At 47.8% G+C, this 24,539-nt stretch overlaps 1 protein-coding gene across 3 annotated transcripts in view; it reads right to left on the reverse strand.

Moving 5' to 3' along the window:
* ABTB3 (ankyrin repeat and BTB domain containing 3) overlaps positions 1-24,539 on the reverse strand; it is a 307,341-nt gene that overhangs the window by 49,721 nt on the left and 233,081 nt on the right. For all 3 annotated transcript variants that reach the window (XM_060164684.1, XM_060164683.1, XM_060164682.1), the window contains exon 4: positions 22,248-22,400. In XM_060164684.1, the coding sequence (XP_060020667.1) occupies positions 22,248-22,400 (153 nt within the window). The remainder of the gene's footprint in view (positions 1-22,247; positions 22,401-24,539) is intronic.

Raw genomic sequence — 24,539 nt, forward strand, 5'->3', positions numbered from 1 at the left:
GTCACAGGGCTGGTACGTGGCGAGCCAGGATCTGACCTGGCTGATCTGAGACCCCGGCCTGACACTGGTACTTCTCCATCATGCTGGCATATACAACCGTCTACTGGACCAAGCTGCTTGGATGGCTCTCAGACCCTCAAATTGGGCCCGTCCAGAATGGAGGTTTCTATGTCCATCCCCACCCTCCGTCCTTGTCCTCCAGTCGTCCCATCTCCGTAAATGGCATCACCGTCCACCCAAGGCGCTCAGGCCAGAACCTTCTCTCATGCCCATATTCATTCCATCAGCTGTTAATGTTCCCACCCAAATCCCAAATCCGCCCGCTTCTCTCCACCTCCACCACCCGTACCCTGCTTCTAAACACCAGCATCTTTTTTTTTGGGGGGGGGTATGGTTGTTTTACAACGTTGTGTTAGTTTCTACCATACAGCGAAGTGAAGTAGAGTCCCCTGGGCTATACAGCAGGTTCTTATTAGTTATCTCTTTTATACATATTAGTGTATATACGTCAATCTCAATCTCCCAATTCATCCCACCTCCCCACTCCTGCTTTCCCCCCTTGGTGTCCATACAACACCAGCATCTCTTGCCTAGAGGTCATAATTGCAGTCCTATTAAAGTGCTCATAGTGCAGAGACTTTCAGGTCTGGGCATATTTTAATTCTTAGGCCTGTGATATCCTAGACAGCTGCTGACAAACAAGGACTGCCTTGCACCAAGCATAGGCATAAGAATTTGTTATGACAAATTCTCGTGACAGTGCTTTGGCTTGGGTCATTGGCAGGGGAGGGTTGGGAAGGGACAGTTGTTTAGACTTTTATATATTGGAAAGTTGTATTTTGAAATGCTTTAATAAAAGTTTTCTGTGTGAGGGACTTCCCTGGTGGCACAGTGGTTAAGAATTCGCCTGCCAATGCAGGGGACACGGGTTCAATCCCTGGGCTGGGAAGATCCCACATGCCGTGGAGCAACTAAGCCCATGTGCCATAACTACTGAGCCCGCATGCCACAACTACTGAAGCCCACGCGCCTAGAACCCGTGCTCCACAACATGAGAAGCCCATGCACCACAACGAAGAGTAGCCCCTGCTCGCCACAACTAGAGAAAGCCCATGCACAGCAACGAAGACCCAACGCAGCCAAAAAATAAATAAATAAAATAAATTAAAAAAAAGTTTTCCGTGTGATTTGACTCTTCTCTCTATCCAAACCAGTCTCTTACACAAGGTGAGAGTGAACTTAAAATGTCTATAAGGGGAATTCCCTGGTGGTCCGGTGGTTAGGACTCTGCGCTCTCACTGCCGAGGGCCCGGGTTCAATCCCTGGTCAGGGAACTAAGATCCCACAAGCCATGGAGCATGGCCAAGGAAAAAAAAAGTCTATAGGACCATGTTCTGCCTCTGCTTAACACCTTTCAATGCCTTCCCATGTACTGAGAATAGAATCCAGCTCTCCACGCATGGCCTGCCGGGCTCTGGGGTACCGGCCCGGCCCTGCTCTCCAGCACTTCCCTGCCTCCTTCACTCTGTATGAGCAATTCTCCTCTCTCTTCTGTACCTTCAGCTGGCCAACATCTGTCCTGCCCGGAGGACTTTCTTCCTGCTGTTCCCCCTGGCTAGAATGCCCTTCCCCTGGCTCTTTGCAGGGCTGACTCCTTCTCTCCCCTCAAGTGTGAGCTTGGAGGTCATGTCCAAAGGATGTCTTCTCTGACCATCTAAAGGAGGTAAGTTTCCCCCCTATCTCTGTACACCTTGGCTCCAGGTCAATTTCATCTGTCTCCTTCTTGGCACCTTTCAAAATCTGTGACTATTTTATTAATTTATTTTTTCACTTGTAAAAAGCTTGCTTTTTGTTTTTTGGGTTTTTTTCCATGAGAATGTCAGCCTCCTGGGGGCAGGACCACATCTACCTTATTGTCTGTCGTATCCCCAACAGTGCCTGAAGCATAACGGCATTAACAGATGTGTGATCCACGCACAACCCACTGTTCATTCTTGAGAGCAGACCCCAGGAAACGTCTGTTCATCAAGAATCCCTCGGCCACACAAAGTAAGGAATGGTTCTGGTTACTGAATTCTGCCAGCCAATGCAGGCCAGCAAACTGAAACAGGTAAGAAACATTTTCCATAGTGGTATGTGAAAATGTGGCTTTCTGTTCAACTGGGTTTGTTAGAAAATTTAACTCTGCAAAGTCTTAATTCCTGCAGCATTCTTGCAGACACGACTCAGAGCTCCATTTACTCTTTCTGGAAAGTCTCTGAGGGATCTGCCCCGGAAGACCAGCAGGTTCCCCGTGGCCTGGACAAATGAGCATGGCTGCCTAAGTACAGGACTTATTTATGTAGAAATCTATTAAGCCGGTCACCTGGGGCTTCACTAGAAGGTGATCAACTTTGTGGTTTTTCCCTCTGAGTGGCTTTCAATGATGCCATAAAAAAATCTGATCAATTTAAGTAAGAGTCGTCAGCTACCAAGGTGGTCAATTTCTCTGACTTCTCAAGGACCCCGGCCCCAAGAGACTGGTTCAATATTTCCCACTACTTCAGGAACATGACTTCAGAAAGATGTTTTCCAGGAGGCCTGCAGGCCTGAGGACAGCAGTGATTGCACTGCCTTTTCTCCCCCGGGGAAGGAGGCGGCGTTGAGGTGAGAGCTGACACATTCTGCTGATATCTTGATGCAGTCCAAGTGACAAATGCAAGCTGGTGTGGCGTCAGACACATTTTATGCATTTATGAATTTTAAAAGCTAGCACCGAAGTTACGAGCATGAACTCTGGTTTTCCCAGCTCTACTGTTTAGCAGCTATGTGACCTTGGGGCACGTTATTTAACCTCTGTGTTATTCAGTTTTCTCATCTGTAAAATGAGCTTTTAGTAACGATACCTTCCTTGTAGGATTTTGGGTGTGGATTAAATGAGATAAGCCCCGTACAGCGTGTGGAAGAGAACAGAGCTTGGCACACAGCTCTCATTAAATGTTAAGAGATCTCATACCATAATCATTATTACAAATCACAAAGCAAGGTGCAGACTGGAGAAAATACACTGTATTTCAAAGAAGCAAATGCAGAGACACAGAGACTAAAGAATGTTTTAGGAAGAGCACTTCTTAAGGTCTCAGATTAGACACTGTATTTAACAAATTCTACCAGAATAAAGGCGGTCCTTTTCCTAGTGGGGAAACCATGCCCCCAGAAGGGCTGTCATTCCTGTCCTGTATGCTTCTGCAAGCAAACTGAAAATGACGACAGAGGTTGGGGAGGGAGGGGGGAATGGGAGTCACACTTGATGAAAGCACAGTTTCTGGAACAGTTCAACAGCAAGAAAAGCCAGAGCCTCTCAGGATGCTATGGGCCTGCCCAGCCAGGCTCCCACACCCTCTTTCCTCCTCCACCACCAGGACCAATCCTGACCCCGCTGGTACGAGAAGGTAACCTGCAGCTCCCAGGATCCCTGAGCTCCAGTGGAACTCTGCTAAGCCCGTCCCCCAGGGTGTGCACTCAGAAGCCAGACTGCCTGGGTTCACTGCTTGGCTCTGCCCTCACTCCCTGGGTAATGCTGCACAGGTTACTCAATCTCCTTTATTTTTCTCCTCTGTAAAACAGGGACACTAACATTACATGTTTTACTTATCCAACAAAGACTTAGAAAGCAATGACCATGGACCAGGCATATTGTAAGGTTTTTTTTTTTTTTTTTTTTTTTTTACAAATATTGACTTGTTTAACTCTCATGATATCCTTATGAGGAAAGCATTATTATTACTAACCTATTTTACAGATAAGGAAAATGAGGCACAGAGAGGTTAATTAATTTGCTCATTGTCACACAGCTAATAAGGAGGAGTCAGGATGTGAACTGAGACAGTCTGGATCCGGGGTCAGTCCCACTGACTAGTCCGTACTGCTCAGTTCTTAGTGATGTGCTGGCAACCACTGGGCTTCCAAAGGGACTCCTCATGACCCTGGGATCTGAACTCCAAAAGGCCTAAGCAGTTCCCATAACCATGACTTTCTCATCAGTAATAAAAAAAGCTACCCTTCACTGCACGCTCATTATATGCCAAGCGCTGTACAAAGTGCTTGGTTCCCACCACTTCAATGGATTCTCTCCTTGAAGGAACTGCTGGAAGCTGAAGCCCAGGTTTGAGTGTCTGACACCAAAGCCTGTGCACCTACGCAGCAGGCAGAGCCCAGGCCCCAGCACCAGAGTCCACATCCCTGTTTAGCTTCTTACTTGCTATCTTGGGCAGGTAGCTTAACCTCTCTAAGCCTCTGTCTCTCTATCTGCAAAGCAGGCTTGACAACACCAGTACTTAACGTCTATATCTGCAATGAGGATTAAAGGAGATGATACTTTCGAACCACTCAGCACAGTGTGTGATCATAATTGCCTGATACATGGGAGGCATATTTATTACAATACTATTATTTTATAACTGCAGGTCCTCTTTCTAGGGATTTAATCAGGCCATCTGGAATCTCCCCTTTCCCCCTTCCCCTCCCCCATCCTCCAACCACACAATCCTCCAGTCCCAGGGCAGGTCTTTCCTTGGCCCCCGAGGCGATTTCCAGCTATCCCAGAGCCCGGCCCCCCAGAACCCAGCCCTCCCTGCAGCCTCATGTTTGCTGGGCCTTGTGAAAGTTCTGCGGTTTCTCTCATGGCTTCTCACTTCCCTTTCCCCGTGTTTCTATTCTTGTTCATCAAGGTCTCGCCAGCAGGCTGGCAACCTGAGACAGAGCAACTTTCGAGACCCCTCTCAGAGGCAGTGGCCTGGGGTAAATATTTAGTAAATATTTACAGTTTCCCAACACACTCTAGTTAATATAATACTACTACTACTAACTGACATTTATAGATAGCTTTCCACGTGCTAAGCATTTCACACGTAATAATCCATCTCATCCTCAACATGGCCCTCAAAACTGGGCACTGTTCATTTTACAGATGAAAAAACAGAGGCATGGAGGTTATGTCACCCGCCCAAGGCCACACAGTTTGTAGGTGGCAAGGCCTGGTTCAACCCAGGTGGTCTGACTCCTGAGCCCATGCTCACTTCCTGACAAAACCGTTAAACCCAAAAGGCAGGTTTCCACACGCCCATTTCACAGGTGAGGAAACAGAGACCGAGAGGCGTGAAGTAACCTGCCCCAAAGTCACTTGGCTCTTCTATCTCCAAGTCACCAGGCCTGTCTCGTCACAAAGTTAGGCCTAAGTAAGACTCGGGTTGGTGAGGAGTCCCACACCTGGTCTCAGGCCAACTCCTCTGAATCCAACACTATCGAATGCCACGAGCCACACCCTGGGAATACAGAGGGGCCAATAGGATGAGATTTCGGCTCCGGAGAACCTCAGAGGCTAAGCGAAGCGCCATGATTCATTCATTCCACGTATTGAGCACCAGCTACAGGCCAGGCGCTGGGTTAGGTGCTGGGGTCCCCCAGCAAGTGGACCAGACACAGGCCCTGCCCTCCCAGGCTGTCATGGAGAAGGATATTAAGCAAGATGTTTGGCTACATAGGTGACTATGTAACTGGAAATGAAGTTGCCTAGGGTTGAGAGTACAACACTAACTCAAAATAGTAATTGCGGATCAAGTCGCCATCCCTTCATATTTCTCTGTGGGCGTGGAGCCTTCTGACATCCAGGAGCGAGACGACAATGCTGATTTCATTTATCTGCCGACCCTGGAACTCACCCAAGGGTGGCAGAAAAAACTATTCATGAAATGGGAGAGAAGTACATACGTGTCAAGGTTTTTGTGAGGAATCAGTGAGAGGGTGCCTACGAATCTACTCTTGCTATGCTGGAGGTACTGTTTGAATACAGATACGTAACTGGAGATGTGGGATGTGTGACACAGACTATGAATTTCTAGAAGATGTGGGCCTATGTCAGTCATCGGAAATGCAGGAGAAACATTACAAGGAGTCAGCACTCCCACTACCTCTTTAGGAATTCAGGGTAATGTTGTGTTGTCTGTGAACAACATCTAAGCTAGGGATGGAACGGGGTTCATCTTGGGCAAACTCTGATTCATTGGATGATTAGAGTAAAGGTGTTAAGCAGGATTCTGAGGCCATGACCAGATTTAGCCAAGAAAGAGGAACCCTACAGAACAGGGGCCTACGTAATGGTTCTGAAAGCAACTGGTAAGGCAGGAATAGGGCCACTGGTTTAAGTCGTGGCTGTACCACCCATTAGCTGTGACCTTGGATACATCACATTTCCACTGACAGCTTCAGTATCCTTATCTATAAAATGCGGGTGTTGGGCTAGTCAAGCTCTTGGGTGCCTCCAAGCAGGGACATTCTCTGAGTTTATCACGTGTTTTCTGGTGTTCACGTACCACTCTTTACTGTGCAACAGCTCTTCTCCCTGACTCCATCCTGACGTTTTAGCTTCTTGGTTTTTGCTCTAATTTCATGCAAACACTTATTACTGTAGCCAGGTGGATCACCTGGGAAAGAAATGCGTCTAGTTTCCCAGCTTACTGGGCACCTGGATGAGGTCAGCTTGAGGAGAAACAAGGCCAAGAATTTGCCAGTTTACACTTTCATTTAAGAGCAGCCCAGTGGTTCTCAAAGCACAACAAAGAAAGCCACACTCTGTCCCTGCTGTGAAGCACAGGAGTCTGCCCAGGAAGAGAATTTCAGGAAGGAGGGAGAGATGCTGGGCTTGGGAGCAGAAGGGCAAACTCTAGGCCAGTGCAGTCCTAGCACCTATGCTGCGGGCTAGCACAGGGTTTGAAAACAGCTGGAAAACTTTGATGTGGGGCATACATATGCCTAGCTCTTATCTCACGTCCAGCTGGGTCCACTCATTGGTGTTCCCTGTCTGGCTCTGGGGCCTCTGAGTTTGGACCGTGGACTGGGGAAGGGTGATACGGGATAAGTTCTAGTATCATAGATGGGTATTAAGGAGCTAATGTTTTAAGAAAGCTTCATTAATTCATTCTGATCACCTATTGTATGTCAAGCAGTATGCAAGGCATACTAAAAGTATTTTATTGGTTCTCAAATAATAGTAATACTAGTAATAACAATACCAAACACATTAGTACTTATTGTGTACTAGGAACTGTTCTAATTTTACTATATGTGTGTGTGTGTGTGTGTGTGTGTGTGTGTGGGTGTGTATATATATATATATATATATATATATACACACCCACACCCCCACACACCCACATATATACTCATTCATATATGTGAACTTATCCAATCCTTACTTTAACCGTAGAAAATTTATCTTCGCTGCTCAGAAGAAGAAACTGCAGCATAGAGAGGCTACGAAACTTGCCCCAGGTGACAGAGCCTGAAAGTAGTAAGTAGAACTGAGATTTGAACCAGGCCGACTGTTGCTGGAGCCCTGCTCTTACTGCCTCACTCCCCTGCCTCTCTGTGTTACCAAAGGCCTTCCACGTTCACTTAGATTCTGTTCAAATGCTGCGTGGCTAACTACTAGACGCCTGGTCCTGAGTTGGGTGCCAAAGAAATCTAAATTCCCAACCACAGGCTTCAAATTCAAGGCTGTCTTGCAGTGGCCCCTCTGGAAAGTTCCCCATTTCTCAACCATTTCTTCCTTCTCACCATTCCAGCCACAGGGTCTCTTCCCACTTCATATACACATTTCCCTACCGCTTTCTTGCCTGCATGCATGGTGTGTCCGTCACTGCAAATTCTCTCCCCTGAATCTGCTTTCCTTCAAGTTGTATTCTAGACCCAAGTCCCAGATCGCAGCTTCTGACCTGCAGAATCCCAGAAGGTCAGTGCTGAAGGAGAGCACTCAGCTCAACTCTCTACCTTCTTCAGATCAGGAAACTGGAAGCCTGAGAGGGTTAACTAATTTTTAGGGGTCAAAGATGTATTTAGGAGCAGAATTCATGTCTTCTTTTAAGGTCATTTAGCAAGTCTCTCTATGGATGGATACCTGTAGGTTTTGCAGGGCAGTGATTCTCAAACGGGGGTGATTTTATCTCCCAGGGGACATTTGGCATTGTCTGGAGACATTTTTGGCTGTGACAACTAGGGACCTGCTACTGGCGTCTAGTAGGTAGAGGCAAAAGATGCTGCTAAACATCTTACAATGCACAGGACATCCCCCACTACAAAGAATGATCCAGCCCAAGATGTCAATAGTGCTGAGGCTGAGAAACGCTGGTGGAGGGAAGTACAATTTTTTTGCATCATCTCTTATGTAGTGGGCAGTTCCCATTACAGGATTCTGTAACCGTGACAATAAAATGGAACCTTCAGAAATGAATCGTGAAATGGAAAATCAGAGGACTCTAGGCTTCACTTGGATAGAGGCCCCTGGCCCCCCTCCTCAGCACATTTTCCCAAGGAAGCCAAATTCCTTTTCAGAGCCTACAAGTCCCCCCAGTAATGAGTTTTTCCTTCTCTTCTTGGTAGCAAAAAGATGAACAAATTGAGACCACTTTGTACTCAAGTAAGTCACACCGAGATCTCCGTGCACCTTTGTAAGAAAATTATATGATTGTTGCAACTGGAACATGCAATGCTTGCAAAGTTCCTAGGAGAAATCTTTGTCCAACAATTGTGCCCACTTGCTGTTTAATGCTGCTACTAAAGTACAGAAAAGAGCCAGCTCATTAAACCTGCCTTGAATAATGTAACAAAAGTGTGATTCCACCTCCTTCTCCCAGCCAATCTCTTCTGCCTCGTGAGATATAGCAAGGGACCTGGAAGCTTTCTCCTTCTTAGAAGTAAATGCTCAGTTAGTGGCAAAACCCACTTTGTTTACCTCCTCACCAAAAAAGAAATTCTGGGTCTGTTCAAATACGTGAAAAAAGACATCTCAAATGCAAGGGCTAGGAGAACAAAACTAGCGTGTTGCATCTGAACGTGCTGTCATGTTACTTTGAGTAGAAAATAATGAAGCAGAGTTACACGTCTCTTGCTCTGGCATCACGGCTTATTTTGTTTTTGTTTCTGTTTTTTTTTTTTTTTTGTGGTACGCGGGCCTCTCACTGTTGTGGTCTCTCCCATTGCGGAGCACAGGCTCCGGACGCGCAGGCTCAGCGGCCATGGCTCACGGGCCCAGCCGCTCTGTGGCACGTGGGATCTTCCCGGACCGGGGCACGAACCCGTGTCCCCTGCATCGGCAGGCGGACTCTTGACCACTGCGCCACCAGGGAAGCCCACGGCTTATTTTAAAAGAGTTGAAAATAAGGCCTATCCCTACAGAAAGGAGTCACCTTTGATTTTGGCAGCCCTTAATGTATCCCTTTTTGGCAGAGACTCATTGCTCTCCCCCAGAATCCTTTATCTCCTTTATGTGTTGTAGGACCTGAATTTTTAGCTGGGCACGTGGCTGCCCAGATAAAGACTACAGTTCCCAGGTTCCCTTGCAGCTAGACATGGCCACCTGACTAAGTGCTGGCCAATAGGGAGTAAGGGGAAGAGATGGTGTGCAATCTCCAGGGCATGCCCTATCTTACGTTCCCTCTTCCCACTAGATAGATGTAGTTCTGGTGGGTGGGGCCAGCCATGTCCGGCCATGCAAAGAAAGGTATCACCTAAGGGACCACAGAGCAACAAGAGGGAAGGTGCCTGGGACCCTGACCTGGAGTTGCCATAACAGCCCAGACTGCCTATGCCTGGATTGTTAGATGAGGAAAATTTTAAGCTCCTATCTTATCCAAGCCACAGGTACTTCGCATGTCTGTTACAGCTAATGAATCTATATCCTAATTAATCCATTCCACAAATGGTTCTTTAATTTAAATCAATTCCACGAAGCACACAGGAAGCACTAAATATATGCGGGCTATTGCACTAGGTGCTGGAGATTCCAAGATGAAACACCATCTTCCAAGGAATTCTAGAAAGAAAGGATAGTCTTCTTTATAACAATTTTCACAAATAAACATACCAGTTCCTGAGGTGTAAGGGCAAAGTTCTAGTGTTACAATCCCAAAATTAATTCCCAGTAACACCAGTGCCATAAACTGCTCTATGACAGATCTGCACATTATTTCTGTAAAGGGCCAAAGTAAACATTTTGGGCTTCGTGGGCCACGTGGTCTCTGCCGTAACTACTCAGTTGTGCTACAGTGGTGAAAGCAGTCATAAACAATGCTAAACAAAGGGGTATGGCTATTTCCCCATACAACTTCTTTTACAAAAATAGGTGGCAGGCAGCTCTAGTTTGCTGACTCCTCATCTATGGTAAAAGAACTTAATAGGATAACCTTCTTTTGGGGATTTACAAGAAAGACAGGATGTTAAAAGCACCGAGAGGGACTTCCCTGGTGGCACAGTGGTTAAGAATCCGCCTGCCAATGCAGGAGACACGGGTTCGATCCCCGGTCCGGGAAGACCCCACGTGTGGTGGAGCAACTAAGCCCCTGTGCCACAACTACTGAAGCCCGCATGCTCTAGAGCCTGCATGCCTCAACTACTGAGCCTGCGTGCTGCAACTACTGAAGCCGGAGCACCTAGAACCCGTGCTCTGCAACAAGAGAAGCCACTTCAATGAGAAGCCAGTGCACCGCAACGAAGAGTAGTCCCCGCTCGCCGCAACTGGAGAAAGCCCGCGCAGCAACAAAGACCCAACGCAGCCAATAAATAAATAAATAAAATAAAATACACAACATAAAACAAAAAATAAAAAAAACACTGAGAATTTTTTAAAAGCCTGTTTAATTTTATTTAAGCCAGTGTTTCCCAAATTTATTGAACCACTTATAACTTTTAAAATAATGCTTATAAATATCCCAGAATTGGCCTTCTGAATGTGCTGTTGCAAACACCAGCTAAGTAACTTTTATTGTTAATAGGTTATTTTAGGCATACATAAAATATAGAGTAGTACAATGATGCCTACATGTTCACCACCCAACCCAGCTGAAAGAATAAAATACTACAAGTACAAAGGCCTCTGCACACTCTTCTTGATTCCATCATCTCTTCTACCTTCCTGAGATTACCATCTTCCCTGAATTTGACATTTATCATCACTGTCATGCTTTATACTTTCTACTACTTTTATGAATTCCTAATAATATATAGACTGTTTTGCACGTTGGTAAGCTTTATATAAATGTTAGCACTGTACCCAAATCCTGCCTCAACTTGCTTTTTTTGCACAATATTATGTTTCTGGGATTTAGTTATATAATAACATGTAGCTCTAGTTCATTTATTTTTGTAGCTACTTTGTATTCCCATGAATGAACATACCAGCATTTATTCATCCATTCTCCTGTAGAAAGCTTGTTCCTTTCTCTTTTTCTGTATTTTGCTATTACAAACACTGCTTCCATGAACACCTTTGTACATATGGGAGAGTTTCTGTAGGGTATAGACTTAGATATGTGTTTAGGTATGTGTTTTCAAGTTTACTTGGAAGTGGATTCAGAGTCCCCTCCGGTGATGTTTAAGAGTTCTCACACTTCTATATCTTTTCTCAAATCTGATATCGTCAGACTTTAATTGTTTTTGCCAATCTAACGGTTATGAAATGCATACTGGGGTGTGGTTTTGAATTGCATTTCTAGGATTACTAGTGAGGTTGAGCCTTTTTCATACATTTCTTGGACTATTTCTACGTTAATTCTTCACAGGGATCCTTGGCCTCGGACGATGCTGACAATGTAGGTTGACACAAGAGACAGACGGGCATACAAATTCCTAAGGGAAACTAAGGCTGGAAGCTAATCCTTCCAAGGTGAACCAGTGGGCCTCACTCAAAAGTTACTTTCCCATTTCCCAATGCCAATTCTTTGATTGGAGTTACCTTTTTAGTGGAGAGAACCTGGGCTTTGGAGTCAGACAGACTTGGTTCAAATCCAAGATGGGCTCTTTCTACATGTGATGGTGGGCAGGTTTCCCAACCTCCCAGAGCCCCAGTTTCCCCAGGTGTGAAGAGGAAAATAAAGTCTCTCATGCAGTTGGGGGAAACTGAACGCAGTGCAAAAAGCACCCAGGACAGTGTCTGGCCCACGACTCGCAATCATTCCCTCTGTTATTCTGTGAGATATGGGAGAGACGTGAGCTGAAGCTCTGCTCATTTCCTTCACCCTCTGCATGCCTGAGTTTCCTGCACAGGGAAAAGTGTCACCTCCATTTGCACACAGAACATCAGACCACAAAACTGAATAATCTTCAGAGTTAGAAAGGACTTTGGAGATCACCCAGTCTGGTGGTTCTTAACCTTTCATAGGGTGATTTAATGAGCTGATGAGAGGCTAGTTCACTTTGGAAAAATGGCACATATGCTCCAAACGTTGTGATGACTGCAAACTTTCTGAAGGATGGTACCCACTCTTTCATTGTTACCCAAAAACACCATTGTCATGACCTTATATGAAGGACTTTGTGTAAGGACATGGCTTTGCAGTAAGTACTGGTTGGCTGGCTAATTGCTAAGAGAAGATAATGCTCCTGTGTAACTAATATTTTAACCTAGACTTTGGGAGATTTGCTCACAGATAAGTAAATAAGCATCTTTGACAGAAATTTAACAGACTCAAGAGGGGAAAACCACCCCCCCCCACAAAATCCCTGTTCCCAGGAAGCCAAATCCCATATGGAAAACTATATACTCTCAAGCTGCCAGCCTGAATCTGAAGGCCCAGTTTGGAAGTGAGCCCCAAATGCCATTTAAGATGTAGTTCTCTGTGTTGCTGTAAGCACCAAATGTGTTTCTTTTTTTTTTTGCTTTTAACACTTGGAAACGCCAAACAAATTCCAAGTGTCGGCAAACTGTCTGCTGCCGCAGTCTGGTCTCTGCCCACACCGGGCTGTCGAAACTGCCGTTAAGGGAGCTGCTGGCTCCTGCACTGCCAATCCCTGTGGCCTCCTTTCGGTCTGCATCTTCTCTGCCTGTGGGTAGCCTTGGATCCTGGTGACCCCTCCCCACCTTAGTTTCCTAAGTCTGCTACCTTGCTTTCTTCAGGCTGTTCTTGGACCTGGGAGTCCTCTTCCTTCATCTCATGATGACGCCTCTTCGTTGGTCCTTTTCCTGGGCTTCGGCCCCACCCATGACTTCAGGGGCCACTAGTCTGCCAGCGTACCCCACAAAAGCCTCTTTAGTTAAGACCTCTCTTCTGAGTTCCACGCCTGCATCTCACCTACCTACCACTGTTTCCATGTTGAAGCCTTTTTGCCTCTGAATTAGTCCAGGACGTCTTAGTCTGTCATTTCTAGTATCACCTACACACTTGATGACAGCCTTTTGCATCATTCATTCATTCGACGAGGATTTACTGGGCCCCAGCTATGTGCCAGGCCCTGTGGTAGGCACCCCAATCAAGGAAACTGATTTCTGGCCCAGCCCTAATGAGAGAAGGAGGCTACTCTCTGAGATAAAGTCCAAGCTGTGACTCTTTCTTCGGAAATATTCTATGCCCCCCTCCCCTCACCTCTGCTCACTTGGGACAAGACCCCACTGATGAGGGACCATATTTGTTGTCTACGTGTCTCTCTTCCCTTCTTTTATCTCTTCCTGCTAGTGACCTCATCCAAGATTGCAAATGCAGCTGGTGATGTATGATCAACTGCTTTGGACAAGGTTCAGGACTCCAGCCAATGATGGCTTTCAAAAATCTCACACGTCAGAGAAAATATAAAACTTGAGTATCCAGAGGAACTCTAAAGTCGCTGGAATAGGGACAGTGGCCCCCAAGCCCGTCAGCCCCGGTTGTCTTCCTGCACGCTGGGGGCACTGAGCCACCAGCAGTGGTAGAAGGGCCAAGACACACCTGACTGCAGCGTGGGCTACAAACCATATTCCTGACGGTACACTAGCACATCTCTTCAAGATATATATTTCTCCTCTCTCTCAGAGGAAGTTGAGACGATTGGTTTTGGCAATCGAGAGGAGCTGACCTTCTTGGTCCAGAGTAGGGCAGTAAGGATAGTCACTAATATTTAATGTGCATTTACTATGACACAAGTATGCTACATGGTTTTCATGCTACATGGTGTTAAATGTTTTATATATACTATTTTACTTAATTCTTCCTATAACCTTATGAGGTGGGCATACTATTGTGCCTATTATATAGATACAGAGACTGAGGCCCAGAGAGGTGAGTAACTTGCCTAAGGTCACACAGAGCGCAAGCAGTCGAGCCAAGATTGGAACCCAGGCAGCCAGGCTGCAGGGCCTGCATTCCTAGCCACTCTGCTCTGTTTCTCCTCTAATTAGATGATAACACAAGCACCTAATTCCTTGGCAACCTTCCTCCAATGGACGAGCCTGACACAGACTCTCATTTCCATGGACAACCAAGTGGGCGGCATCTGGCGCTCAACATTTTCAAAACTGACCCCATTATTACTTCTCTGACATCATCCTTGTCCTGTATTTGTTAAAAGCATCCCTAGCTACACACTCCCCTCAGAGTCAATTTTTTTTTTTTTTTGCTGTACGCGGGCCTCTCACTGTTGTGGCCTCTCGCATTGCGGAGCACAGGCTCCGGACACGCAGGCTCAGCGGGCATGGCTCACGGGCCCAGCCGCTCCGTGGCATGTGGGATCTTTCCGGACCGGGACATGAACCCGTGTCCCCTGCATCGGCAGGCGGACTCTCAACCACTGCGCCACCAGGGAAGCCCTCAGAGTCAATTTTTAACATAAAAGTTTGGTGAGGGGAAGAGGTATCACGTGTACATGCTACGAAGTCCAACAGTCAAGTAAGTTTCCTCCCATCTCTGTACTCCTGTGTAATGGGTTGAATTATGTACTCCCCAAAAGATATGTTGAAGTCCTAACCACCCTACCCTGCATCTGTGAAGTGAATGTAACTTTATTTGGAAACAGAGTCTTTGCAGATGCAATCAAACTAGATGCGATCATCAGGGTGGCCCCTCATCCAGCATGACTGGTGACCTTTACAGGAAGATGGAAATTTGGACAGAGAAACAGAGAGAAGACAGCCCTGTGAAGAAGGAGGCAAGGATCGGAGTGATGCTGTCACAAGCTAAGGACCACGGGGGCTACCAGAAGCTGGAAGGAAAAGGAAGCATCCGCCTCCAGACCCTTCGGAGGGAGCACGGTCCTGCCGACACCTTGATTCTGGACTCTAGCCTTCAGAACGGTGAGACAGTAATGACTGCTTGAAGCCACCCAGTCTGTGGTACTTTGTTACAGCAGCCATAGGAAACCGATATAGACAGTTTTCTAATCCCCTCCTTGGTATGACTCTGGTTATTGGTTTCATACCTACCCTCTCAGACGCAGTCTGAGCACGGAGAGCAAATACTCATGTATATATTTCACACAGGGTGACATGTCATACACTATTCTTTATGATCGTTTTCACTTGATAACACACCAGGACTAATCTTTTAAATTGTGGTAAAGTATATATAACATAAAAATTGACCGTTTTAACATCTTAAGTGTACAGTTCTGTGGCATTAAGTACATTCACATTGTTGTGCAGTCATCACCACCATCCATCTGCAGAACTTCTCATCTTCCCAAACCGGAACTCGGTACCCATGAAACACTAACTCCCCAGGCCCCTCTCCCCCCCGCCCACCAGGGCCACCTCTAACACTGCTCCGTCCCTCCCCCACCGACATGTGCCCCCAAGTCCTGCTGCTTCTACCTTCTCTGTTTCTCTAGCATCTCTCCATCCCCTCTGATTCTGCATCACTCTGGCTGTCAGCATCTCTCACCTGGATCTCTGCAAGAACTTCTTGACTCGAGGCCCCGGCCCACCTCAGCCCATCTTCCCTGTCACCACCAGTCTCCCTTTCTAAAATACAACTCTGATGTCAGTCCCATACTTAATCATCTGTGATGGCTCCTACCTCCTGCAGAATATAGTCAAAAGTCTTCGGCGTGGCATACAAGGCCCTCCCTGGGCGGAATTCAGCTGGCTTTCTGTGCTGTAGCCAATGCCTGGTCCAGGGCCTGGCCCACAGGAGGTGCTCAGAGCAGTGTTGGTTGAACCCTGTGTTCTCAGTTTGAATTCCTTGTTTCCTCCAACACACATTCTCACCTTGCCCTTTACATACATGGTTCCCTCTGTGTGGACTTATTTTTTCTAATGCCGTTTCTCCATTCCTCTCCTATCTTCACCTTCTCTACCTGATAAATCTGTTTGTTCTTCAGTATTCAGATTAAACGATACCTCTTGCATTTCGAGCTCTCCCAGACCTAGATCTTTACTGCCTTCTATCAGAGCGTTTACCAGATTTTTCTGTAATTCCTTCGACCTCTCTGCCCACCCACCTCCAGTCTAACTCACAATAGGCCAGGTGCACAGTGGGTGCTTGGCCTGTGTCTGCTGAGTGCAGGGCGGCCTCGCCAGCCCGGCTCCTGGAGCTGTGCTGTGGCCTGTCCCTGACACTGTTAGGGAGGACAGCTGAGCCCAAGAGCAGCCCTCCTGGGGTCAGGGAGAGGGCAGCTTCCTGGCTCGCAGGAGGCGCTAATGCACTGACATCAGTGCAGGGGTAGCAGTGGTTCCAACGGGGTCACGCGGGGGCTGGCAGCACAGGCTTAATGCCCGCTGGAGGTGAAGGAGCTGGCATCGCGAGGCTGCACTTCAAGCCGGAGAGGCTGGGGAGCAGCAAGGACAAGGGCTCTCCAGGGGAGAGGAGAGTGTGGGTCCGGCTCTGAGAGGCTGGGGAGCCTTCCAGGGCCCCACAGAGCCGCGTGCAGGACCCAGGTGCTCGGCCTCTGCAGGTGACCTTTTGAGGGAGAGAACAGGGAGGCCCAGGTCTGAATTCAGGGGTCGATGTGGACTTGACCAAGGGAAATGGCTGGCGTGGGTGCGGCTCCAGATCTCCCCCCACCCCCCAGCCCCCAGTTTTCTCCATAAGCCACTGGCCAGGATACCAAGTATTCCTTTACAGCAGGCCTGTGACACTGTCCCTTCCTCCCCGAGGCCCCAGGGTGCCCTGTTCTTTTCTCCTCAACTCCTCTCTACCCCAGACTCTGTTTCACTTTCTTTGTAGTACTCAGACTCTGTGAGATTATTTTGCTAATCCGTTGGCTACTGTCTATTACTGGTGTCTCCCCAGCAGCAAGTAAGTCCCAGGGACTCCGTCTCCTCTGAGCCCAGAATAAGACCTGGCTCCATACAGATGGGGCGAGGAATGGGTGGACAGCATCTTTCCTTCTGGCACCAAGGGCTGGAATTCCCCTCATCTGGTGATCCTCTTCTTAAAGGGCCACGGGTGCTTACAGGAACGGGGACCAGTGGCTCCAGGAGCACCAGGCCTGCTTCCCATGTGATGGGCAGCAGCTGGGTTTTCCCTGACTTGGTGTCCCTGGGTCCCACACAGGTTCTGGTGGGCCATCAGCACCCAGTACATTTTCGGCCCATGTTTGGCAAATGAGCCCGAACTTCCAGCTGTCCTTACAGGGCTGTCTCAGAGGCACCAGAATTTCACTTCAGGTGCTGCTGTGGCATAAACTTCGCCTTAGAACCTACCTTGACCCAAACCAGACAAATAACAAAACTTATTAACCTCAAGAGGTGCCAAGGAGACCTGGGAAGGGTGAAAAGGGGCAGACCAAGCGGTGGTGCGATTTTTAAAATTCACACGTGACCTCTTACTGAGGTTCCCCACCCCACGAAGCAGCTGTCACCCCCGTCTTTACAGGGGATGAACCTGGCCCTGTGAGATGGGCAAGGTGACCTACCAGAGGCGACCCGTTGGAAAGCAACAGACCCAGGTGAGAGCATCTAGTGTGGGGTTTGGCCTTAGGTGCTCAAAAACAATGTACCAGAAGAGCAAAGGAAAGAACATAATGACCCAGGTCTCCGTCCTGATACTCTTAGCATCCTATCACCCCGAACATCCATTCTGGACTGCTCCAAATCTGGTCTGAATCTAAGAAACGCTTGCAAAAAGATGAACCATTTCCTGGAGTGAGCTCCTCGTTCTAACAACCCCCAGTTCTTGTTGGTAGGTGTCGTTTATCAGCTCCGATAGGATTTGAGAACACCCCTTACTATCGTTATTTTAACACAGCCTCACTCTGGAGCAGAAAAACTGCCCCTTAAAAATATGGGGAAAACAACAGTATTCACTCTTTGTATTTCTGAAATGTTTCAAAACCAGTTATTAATAAGAAAATGTACAAAGCCTAATAAGAAAATGTACAAACTGCTCCAGGATGTATTATTTGTTCTTTCCTTTATTCTTACTTCCCTCCTCCCCCACTTCCCGAAGGACATGAAGAAGAAAAGAAAGGGCCCAAATTCCCAGGTTTCAATGATCTGATACTTTAATTAAGGAAGAATAAATGGGTCACCTCTGTCAGCTTACAATCTACAGCTGCATTAAATGGTGTTCCTTTGGTATAAACCCAATAGCCACGGTGAGGCTTTACTGTAGCAGAATAAAGACGAAAGCAGAGCTCCCACAGGACTGACCAAGGTCACTGTGAAAACCAGTGTAGCACGAGCGTCAGACCTGGAATTCCTTGACTCTGCTTGCTCTGTCCCGGCTGGTGTCCAGGCTGCCTCCCCACGAGGAAGCCTCAGCCAGCTGGTAGGTAATTACATGTGCTAACAGTCACTGACACTCCAGCTGCCAACACCACGTCCCAAGTTCCCGCATCTGTTAGAACACCAAACTACCCACACTTTTCTAAGGCTGATTACGTAGAGAGGTATGTTTGGCTCCAAATGAGTCAGAACTAGGAGCCTGCCTGGCAACTTTGCAGATGAATGTCTGGGAGGGTAGAAAGACAAGTCCACTTGCCAAGTCCTCCATCCTACACCTCATCTGCCTCACAGTAGCTGTGTGACCTTGGACAAGTCCCATAACCGCAACTAGCCTCAGTGCTTCTATCTGTAAAATGGGATAATAAAGTCTGCCTTGCGGAATTGTTGGGGATGGCACACCATGAAGACTGTTAGTGCAAGGTCGGCGTCCAATACTTATTTGTTGGCTATCTGAATGAACAAAACTTCTTTTTTTTTTTTTTTTTTGAACAAAACTTCTTTGATCCCATCCCCTGAAAACTGGAGACAGTAATTCCTACTTCACGTCACACTAAATGTGATTGGGAGATATATGTATAGATAGATGTATCTGTATGTTGACCAGACTGAAAAATAGGTACTCTTAAAAACAAAAACAAAAACAAACTGGCTCATTGTATCACGTACTGAATTTGGTCTAGTTAATGGAACTTGTCTTACACTTACGATTTAGGAAAATTTATAATGAAACACTATATTTTAGTTTTCTCTTGGAATATGATTTCCAAATGATGAAAATTTGGCTGGAACAATCAATTCGTATAGTTTGTACACACAAATCATCATCCTGGAGACAAAAGAGTCAAGAATTGCAAGGTAAATCACTAAAAATAGCCTAGAGACTCAAGTGGAACTGACTTCCTTTGTTTCGCTGCTCTAACTGTGTGCATCTTGGCCTGCCAGGTGATCACAATCACATCCCAAATGGCAGGGCTGATGCCTCAAACTGGACAGACATTGAAATGGAAATCCTTGGTGTGACTGTCAAACGGCACATATCTGGTCACTAGACCATGTAGCAAAAGCTCTGTGTTGGGGAAAGAGCATAGAGATGACAGCAGCCCTTGGAGCTCCTGTTCAGTCTATGGAATTAGCATATGAAATAGAAGCGTCTGGAAGAAGGTTATCAGCATCCACCAAGAGGGCTGACTCTAGGTCTAGGGTGAGGACCAGAAAAGTTGGTTATAGCTCTGGGTGTCTGGGTTTGATATTCGGCTCCTAACTCTGTCACTTAGTACCTGTGTGACGTTGGAAGAGTTACCTAATCTTGTTGGCCTTGATTTCTTCCTCTGTAAAATGGGGAAGCACTACCTTCCCAGATAGCAAGAGTGTTTGTTTTGAGGCTCACATGAGAAAGTGTTAAGATAAAGCAATACTGGGACTCCCCTGGTGGCGCAGTGGTTAAGAATCCCCCTGCCAGTGTAGGGGGCATGGGTTCGATCTCTGGTCAGGGAAGATCCCACATGCCACAGAGCAACTAAGTCCGTGCACCACAACTACTGAGCCCACGTGCCACAACTACTAAAGCCCACGTGCCTAGAACCTGTGCTCCGCAACAGGAGAAGCCACCGCAATGAGAAGCCTGCGCACCACAACAAAGAGTAGCCCCCGCTCACCGCAACTAGAGAAAGCCCGCGCAGCAACGAAGACCCAACACAGCCAAAAATAAATAAATAAATAAATTTAAAAAGAAAAGATAAAGCAATACCTAGGTATGAGCCTGCATTATTACTGCAGGGATAGTAGAGGTTTAGGGTAATGTTCACTTCCTTTTAGGCATTGTCTGTGTGGGTCCTTCATGTTCATGACCCTGCTTTGTGCTTGTACCAATCTCCGAGGGAGCTGCTATTATTATGTTCATGTATGGGTGGGGAAAAAGGTCCAGAGAGGTTAACGAACTTGCCCAAGGTTGCACAGCTAATTAGCCATGGTGGTGAGATTTAGACCCAGGCAACAGGACTCTGGAGCCCAGACTCCTAACCTTTAGGCTGTGGGGTTTCCTGAGAGCATGACAAACAAGAAGTGCTTTGTCGGCAAGAGTTAAGGAAGCATCTTACTTTCCCTGCCACCCAGCAGTTTCAGGTTTGCTGCAAGGAAGAGAGCTGGAGTCTGAAGGTCATCCCAGGTCGGAGCTGGGGACAGTGAGCACGGGCAGTGGGAGTGAGCCTGCAGGTAGCGTAGCCATGCCCATGAAACAGGAGGCAGGAGAGTCTGGTGGGCAGAGGATGGGCTTTGGAATACGAGCTACAAGGATCACATCCCTGATATCTCCACCTACAAGCTGTCCCAGCAACGGCTTCCCAATCTTTTAAAATGGGAAGCTTATACTAATCTCAGGAGGTTGCTTCAGGGCTCAAAGGAGACAAGTAACGAATGCAAATCTCTTGTTGCAATTAATAACAGGCACATAGTAGGTGCTCAATAAGTGGCTGCTCCCTTGTCTCTCTCCCTGAGACCTCTTGTTATTCTAGGTGACAAGATGTAAGGGATGGTGGCACAGACAGATTCTGTCTAGACAGAAACCTGAAGAAAGTACAACTCAGTGGTTAGAACTATGGGGGCCTGGGGGTCTGGGCTGCCTGAATTCATATCCTGGCTCCACCACTTACAAGTCCTGTGACCTTGGGCATGTAACTTAACCTATCTGTGCCTCAGTTTCCTTATCTGTAAAGTGGGCATAATAATAATGCCCACTTCATACAGGTTGGAGAATATTCGATATTAATTAATCTGTGTAAAGCATTTAGAACAGTGCTCAGCTTATGGTAAGCATTCAATAAATGCTTGCTGACGTCCATCAGGCCCCTGCATGTTCCTGGGCTGCGGGGCATCTCTGGGCCTTCAATGGGCTATACTTCATACTGCAAACCCTCTCTTTCCTTGAAGACCTCCAATCATATCCTGGAAGGGTGGACATCTCTGCAGCCTGGCCACATCACAGGCTAGATGAACTTTAGAGGAAGGACAGTGTCTCATCTGGTGGGCAATGGGGATTTGAAAATGGTGACAATGACCACCTGGACAACAGTGCAAGGAGTCAAGAAAGTACACCACATATGCACACACACCTATGTCTGTGTGTCTGTATTTTCTGCGTTTAGAACCAGGTTTTGACTCAACTGAGCGAGTTGTTTCCTTTCTTTCACTTTGGATAAATGTGAGCCCCCCTGCATGGGGTCTCTGAGCAGCCCGTGAATAATTCCCACCCTGATGCAGGAGAGACCTGGATGCAGGCGTGAGAGATGGTGGGAGAGTCGCTCCATCCCCGTGCAAGTGAAAAAGCACAGGCGGGCTCTGACCCAGCCAGAAATTCTACTCTGCAAGGTTTTGCTAGAAAACTACAGGAAGACAATAATTTACTTCTAATGGAGAGAAGGAGAGAGGGAAGGAGAGGGAGGGAGGGGGAGAGGGAGGGAGAGAGAGGAAGAAGGAGAATAGAAAAGAAAGAATATGAATCGAATCAAGGCACACCGATATCTTGCAATCGAAGAATCAGGAGCCTTCCCACAGAGCCTTGCTCCTGTCCTCCTCCATCCCTGCAACTCGAGGAACCTGGTCATTGTTAAGCCGGCGTCTGTCCTTTAAACCAGCGAAGCCTCGATCTCAGCGACGGCAAGGCTGCCGGCGCATACCGCCCCAGGCGCAACCATCCCCGAGCCCCACGGGCTGCGGCCGCTCTCCCTGCACCCGGACGCGGGCTGGGTGTGCGGGGAAGGGCGCCCTCCCTGCGCCCCGCCGCCCCCGATCTCCCGCCCGCCGCCCTTACCTGAGCTGGCGCGGCTCGCAGTCCACGCCGGGCAGCAGCAGCCGGGCGGCCTGGCGGACGTCGTCGCTGTCCATGGAGAAGCTGCGGCGGTGGCCGGCGTGCGCCACGGCCACCCGGATCCACTCCATCAGTGGCGGCAGCACGAGGAAGGGCCTGCGGCGGGGGAGGGAACGAGACGCGTTAGGGGGGCCGCAGCGGGAGCTGCCGGCTCAGACCCACCCCCACCGCTCATCGCCGACCCCCCCCCCACTTCCCTATCCCCACCCTCTTTTCCCTGGAGACCCTGTCTCTCAATTCAAAGTGGGAGGACCTTTGGAGACATCCGGACCGCACTGGTGACCTCGGGGCAGGCTCTCCTGAGTCTTTGGGCCTCAGTTTCCTCATCTGCAAAACGGGGATAATGTGACTGAAAGGCCACGATGTGACTCTTCTGTGAGTGTAATCTTCCTCGGCGGTCATGTGAACATGAAGGAGATGACTCACTTAAAGCACCATGCACAGAGTCGGGTGCTCAGTATAAAATCCAATCAACTCCTGGGGTTTTTAGGACTTGGGGCTCCCCATGGTGAGGCCAATCGTAAATCGTCCTCCAACTCTCTCTTCCCACCCCTAGCTGCTCCCTGTCATCATTCTGGAGCTCTCCCAGGCCTCAGCTCTGCCCAAGCACCAAGCCGCCAGCAGGCTTTAGCGTCTGGAAACAGAGGAGCCTTCCCGGAGAGACCGGGCAGCCCAGAACTACCAGCAAAGTGCGGGGGAGGAAGGGGTGGCACTTTGGGGCCTCGGCCACACCGCTGAAGCTTTGGGAAGTCTCCTGCTCCTACGGGCTCAAGGGATCACAGCAGTGGTGCAACTCGCCGCCAGAATTCACGAGATAATGCTTAAGGCTGAACTATAACTTTCGAAGTGTAATACATTTGTGCCATCTTCTTATTTTTTCCGGTGATTATCATAAACTCCATCCTCACATTAGGATTGAGGGCAGGGGAGCTTTTGGAAAATACTGATACCTGAGTCCTATCCCAGGAATTCTGATTTAATTTATCTAGGATTGGGCTGGACATTGGTAGTGTTTAAAAACATCCCCCAGGTGACCTTAACGCACATCAGAATTCTCCGGAGGGCTTGTTAAAATGCAGATTGCTGGGCTCCACCCCCAGAGGGTCTGATTCAGTAGATCAGGGGAGGTGGCCAAGAATCTGCCCTTCTAATGAGTTCTGGGGCCATGCTGATGCTGCCGGGCTGGAGGGGCAAACTCGAAGAACTTCTGCTCTAAGGTATGGTATAGGGCCTGAGAATCACCTGATTTTGAGTGTCTGTGTGTGTGAGTGAATGTGTGAGTGTGTGTGTGTGAGTGTGTGTGTGTGGTGGGGGATGCAGATTCCCTGGCCTTATCTCCAGTGATGCTGATTGCATAGGGTCCACGAATATAATTTTAATAAGCAGCCCATATGATATTGATTTAGGTAGACCAAGGGCCACACTTTGAGAAACGCATGGTGTAGATCAAACAGGTGTCCTACCATTCAACGTGGTTATGACCAGGGTGAGGCACATGGGGCGCCTGGGTGCAAAATTTAAGAGGGTCAGATCAAGTAAATATGTTCTAGCAGCCCTCTTGCCTCACCCTAGCCCCTGTGGTGCTATTCAGTCCAGCATGGCTGCCACGGGAGGGAGAAAAGGTTGGTAAATAAAGGGTTTATTTACCCAAGGCAGCAACCCCCTCACAGTATGCAGATGTCACGAGCTTCCCCCCCAGTTTTGGTGGCAGGTTCCAGTTTTCTTAGAAAGCAACCTATTTATCCAATGTTAAGATTAAACAGCTTTTACATTCATCTCAGTTAATCCCATTCATGATCTCATCTAAATGCTTAGGACCAACCTACAAGCTAGTTATCCATTTTCTAGATCAGGAGAATGAAGTTTATTGAGGTTAAGTAACATGCCCTGGATCACAAGGTTAGCAAGTACGAGAGCTGGGAGTCAGACCCAAGACATTTGACTACATAGCCTATGTGTTATAACCCCATGTGGTTCCCATCCACGTTCTCTTGTCCAACTTCCTTCCCAGCACCAGGGGAAGCCGATCTCGTCTTGGACCTTTGATGGCATGCCATTTTCATTCCTGCTCATGCAGCTCAATCCCCTGTCTGTAAGGCCTCCAGCCCTTTAAAAAGCCACACCCCACTTAACCTTCAAACCACAGTTCGAATCCCACCTCTCCCTAAACATTTCTCCTGAGGACTCCTCCCAGCATGGACCCCTCCCATGGTAGCCCTCACCCCAGTGGCCTTA

Source organism: Lagenorhynchus albirostris, chromosome 11 (assembly GCF_949774975.1).
Source record: "Lagenorhynchus albirostris chromosome 11, mLagAlb1.1, whole genome shotgun sequence".
NCBI classification, from domain to species: Eukaryota; Metazoa; Chordata; class Mammalia; order Artiodactyla; family Delphinidae; genus Lagenorhynchus; species Lagenorhynchus albirostris.